General features: G+C 20.8%; 1 protein-coding gene across 1 annotated transcript in view; it reads right to left on the bottom strand.

Moving 5' to 3' along the window:
* Positions 1-2,391: 2,391 nt before the first annotated feature.
* LOC119596446 (DNA polymerase zeta catalytic subunit-like) overlaps positions 2,392-3,474 on the bottom strand; it is a gene marked incomplete at its 5' end in the record, with an annotated part of 2,397 nt that continues 1,314 nt past the window's right edge. The window contains 1 exon segment of the mRNA XM_037945695.1: positions 2,392-2,645. Coding sequence (XP_037801623.1) covers positions 2,524-2,645 — 122 coding nt within the window.

Here is a 3,474-nt window from a genome sequence, read left to right on the forward strand (position 1 = left end):
ATCGTAGTATGTGTTTTTTATATATCTTATTTTCCCCTACTAATTTAATTACTTATTAGTTACAATAAAATGATGAATATTATTAAATGAATATAATTTTTATGTTATTTTTAAAGATATATAACGTATAGTATATATGAAGGGTATATGATAGTAAAATATATGTTATTATATGTATAGACGATATCATATAATATCTTGATAGTATATAATATTATTATATTTATATATAATATTATATGTATTTTGTATTATTATATTTTATCATATAGATTATATTATATATATTATTATATTTATACATATTATATATATATAGTAAATAGTGTCTATATATTATACATATATAATAATTTATAAAATATATACAAAAAATAAAAACAACACAAACACATCACAAAAATCTATATATATATTATATATAAATTTATATATATTATAAATCATATTATATATATTTTATATTATATATATATATATATATGTATATTTTATATATATTATATATTTTAATTATATAAAATATATATTACATATTGAAAACTTAAATTTAAATATATAAGTAATATATATATATATTAATCTTAATACATTACCATATACATATATATATTATTTTTCTTTTATCATATATATAATAATCCATATATCAAAATTTACATATATATAAATATATATATATATATATATTTTACTATTTAAAATAGAAAATTTCAATATATTATATATTAATATTTATAAAATATTTTTATTATATCTATAAAATAAATATATATATATAATATAATTATTTTATAATTATATATATAGATATATTATATAATATATAAATGATATATATATATTAATTATTTTAAACAATATATATATTAATATATTAAAAAAAAATTTTATTGTTTATTATATTTTAAAATAATAGTATAAATATAATAATATATTAATGATATAAAATATATAATAATATATATATATAATATATATTATAATTATATAATAATTATATATAATATATATATATCATAATACAATTAAAGTATCATACATACCACGGCCTCAAACATATATTATATATACATAATATAACATATGATAACATATATTATATATTATATAATAATATATATATAAGATAAATACATACATATATATAGTATTTTAGATAAATATATTAAATATATATAAATATATATTTTATATATATAATATATATATAAATATATATAATATATAAATAATAATAATATTACATAAATAATAAATATATTAATAATATATATATATATAATATATATATATACATAATATATAATATTTATAATAAAATAATAATACTATAATAATACCATAAATACTAAACATATACATACTTTAATAAATATAATACAAATTAGCATTAATAATAATAATTATTTAAAATATAATTATACATTATAAATATTAAATTATATATACAAATTTATTATTTAAAATTATATATATAAAATATTAATTATAAACATAATAAATATATACATATATAAAATATATAATATTATATTAAATAATAAATCATATTAATATAAATAATAATAATAATAATAATAAAATAATATTGTTATAAATAATGTATATATATATTTTTATATTTATATATTTTAAGGATATGTATATAATATATATAATATGTATATATAATTTTATAAAAAATATATATAATTATATATATAATAATATATATTTTTTAAAATTAATATTTATTAAAATATTATATAGTATATTATATATGTATATATGTATTATAGTATATATTATTATTATATATATGTATATATGTAATATGTATATATGTATATATGTATATATGTATATATTGAAATATGTATATATTATATATTTTTGTATATATGTATATATTCTATATATTAATATTTTTATACATATTTATTTAAAAATAAAAATATATAATATATAATATATGTATAATATAATATTATAATATATATATATATAATAATATATATATATATATATACTATATTTTAATATAGTTTTTATATATTTTATATATATTTTTTTTTTATAATATATATATATATATATATATAATTATATATATATATATATTATAATATATTATATTTAATAATTATACTATATTATTATATATATTATATATATTTATATATATTATATATTTATATCAATATATATATATTATAATATAATATCATATAAAATCATATATCATATATATCATATATCTTATATATATATTATATATATATATACTATATATAATATATATTATAAAATATATATTATATATATATATAATATATAATATATTATATATTTTAATATATATATATATATATATATATTATATATATATATATATATATATATCTTTTATGAAGCCCTTATTAAAATCAATAACATAACAAAAGAAGCTGAAACACGTGAATGAGAATTAAGAAAGTAAAAAAAAAAATAATGAAAATTATCCGTAAAACAAATCTCAAAGTTATCTATCACGCAACACCATCAATCAGTACCTGAGGGCCTCTGGGTGGACAGGATGGCATCACTGTCCTCCGGAGAGACTACCTGGGAGCCGTCTGCCAGCCCTGCCATCACGTTCAAAAGGTCTACGTCACTCACGTCCACTGCAACATGAAGACACCTCATTATAAGGGAAACTATTCTGCATCAATATAGGGTTTTATTGCGAGAAAGAGAAAGAAATACAGAGGAAGGAGGGAGGGAGGGAGGGAGGGAGGGAGGGAGGGAGGGAGGGGGGGGGGAGGGAGGGGGGGAGGGAGTGGGGGGATGGGATGGGATGGGATGGGAGGGGTGGGATAGAGACTAAGAAAGAGGACAGAGAGAGAGAGAGAGGGATGAGAGAGAGGGAGAGAGAGGGAGAGGGAGGGGAGAGGGAGAGGGAGAGAGAGAGAGAGAGGAAAGAGAGGGAAAAGAGGGGAGAGGGGAGGAGAGAAGAGAGAGAGAGGGAAAGGAGAGAGAGGAAGAGAGAGAGAGGAAGAGAGAGAGAGGAAAGAGAGAGAGAGAGGAGAGAGAGAGAGAGAGAGGAAGAGAGAGGAGGAGAGAGAGAGAGGAAGGAGAGAGAAAAGGGGAAGAGAGAGAGAGGAGAGAGAGAGAGAGGAAGAGAGAGAGAGAAGAGAGAGAGAGAGGGGGAGAGAGAGAGAGAGAGAGAAGAGAAAAAAAATCGAGAGAGAGAAAAGAGAGGAGGGAGAGGAGAGGAGAGGGAGAAGGCAGGGAGAGGGAGAGGAGAGGGGAGAAAGGGGAGGGGAGAGAGAGAGAGAGGGGAGGGAGAGGGAAGAGGGAGAGGGAAGGAGAGGGGGAGGGGGAGAGAGAAGGAGGAGAGAGGTAGAGGAAAAAGGGAGGGAGAGAGAGAGAGAGAGAAGAGAGAGAGAGAGGAGAGGGAGAGGGGAGGGAGGAGAGAGGAGAGAGAGAGAGAGGAGAGAAGAGAGGGGAGGA

The sequence above is a fragment of the Penaeus monodon genome, chromosome 38 (assembly GCF_015228065.2).
Source record: "Penaeus monodon isolate SGIC_2016 chromosome 38, NSTDA_Pmon_1, whole genome shotgun sequence".
In the NCBI taxonomy this organism is placed as follows: Eukaryota; Metazoa; Arthropoda; class Malacostraca; order Decapoda; family Penaeidae; genus Penaeus; species Penaeus monodon.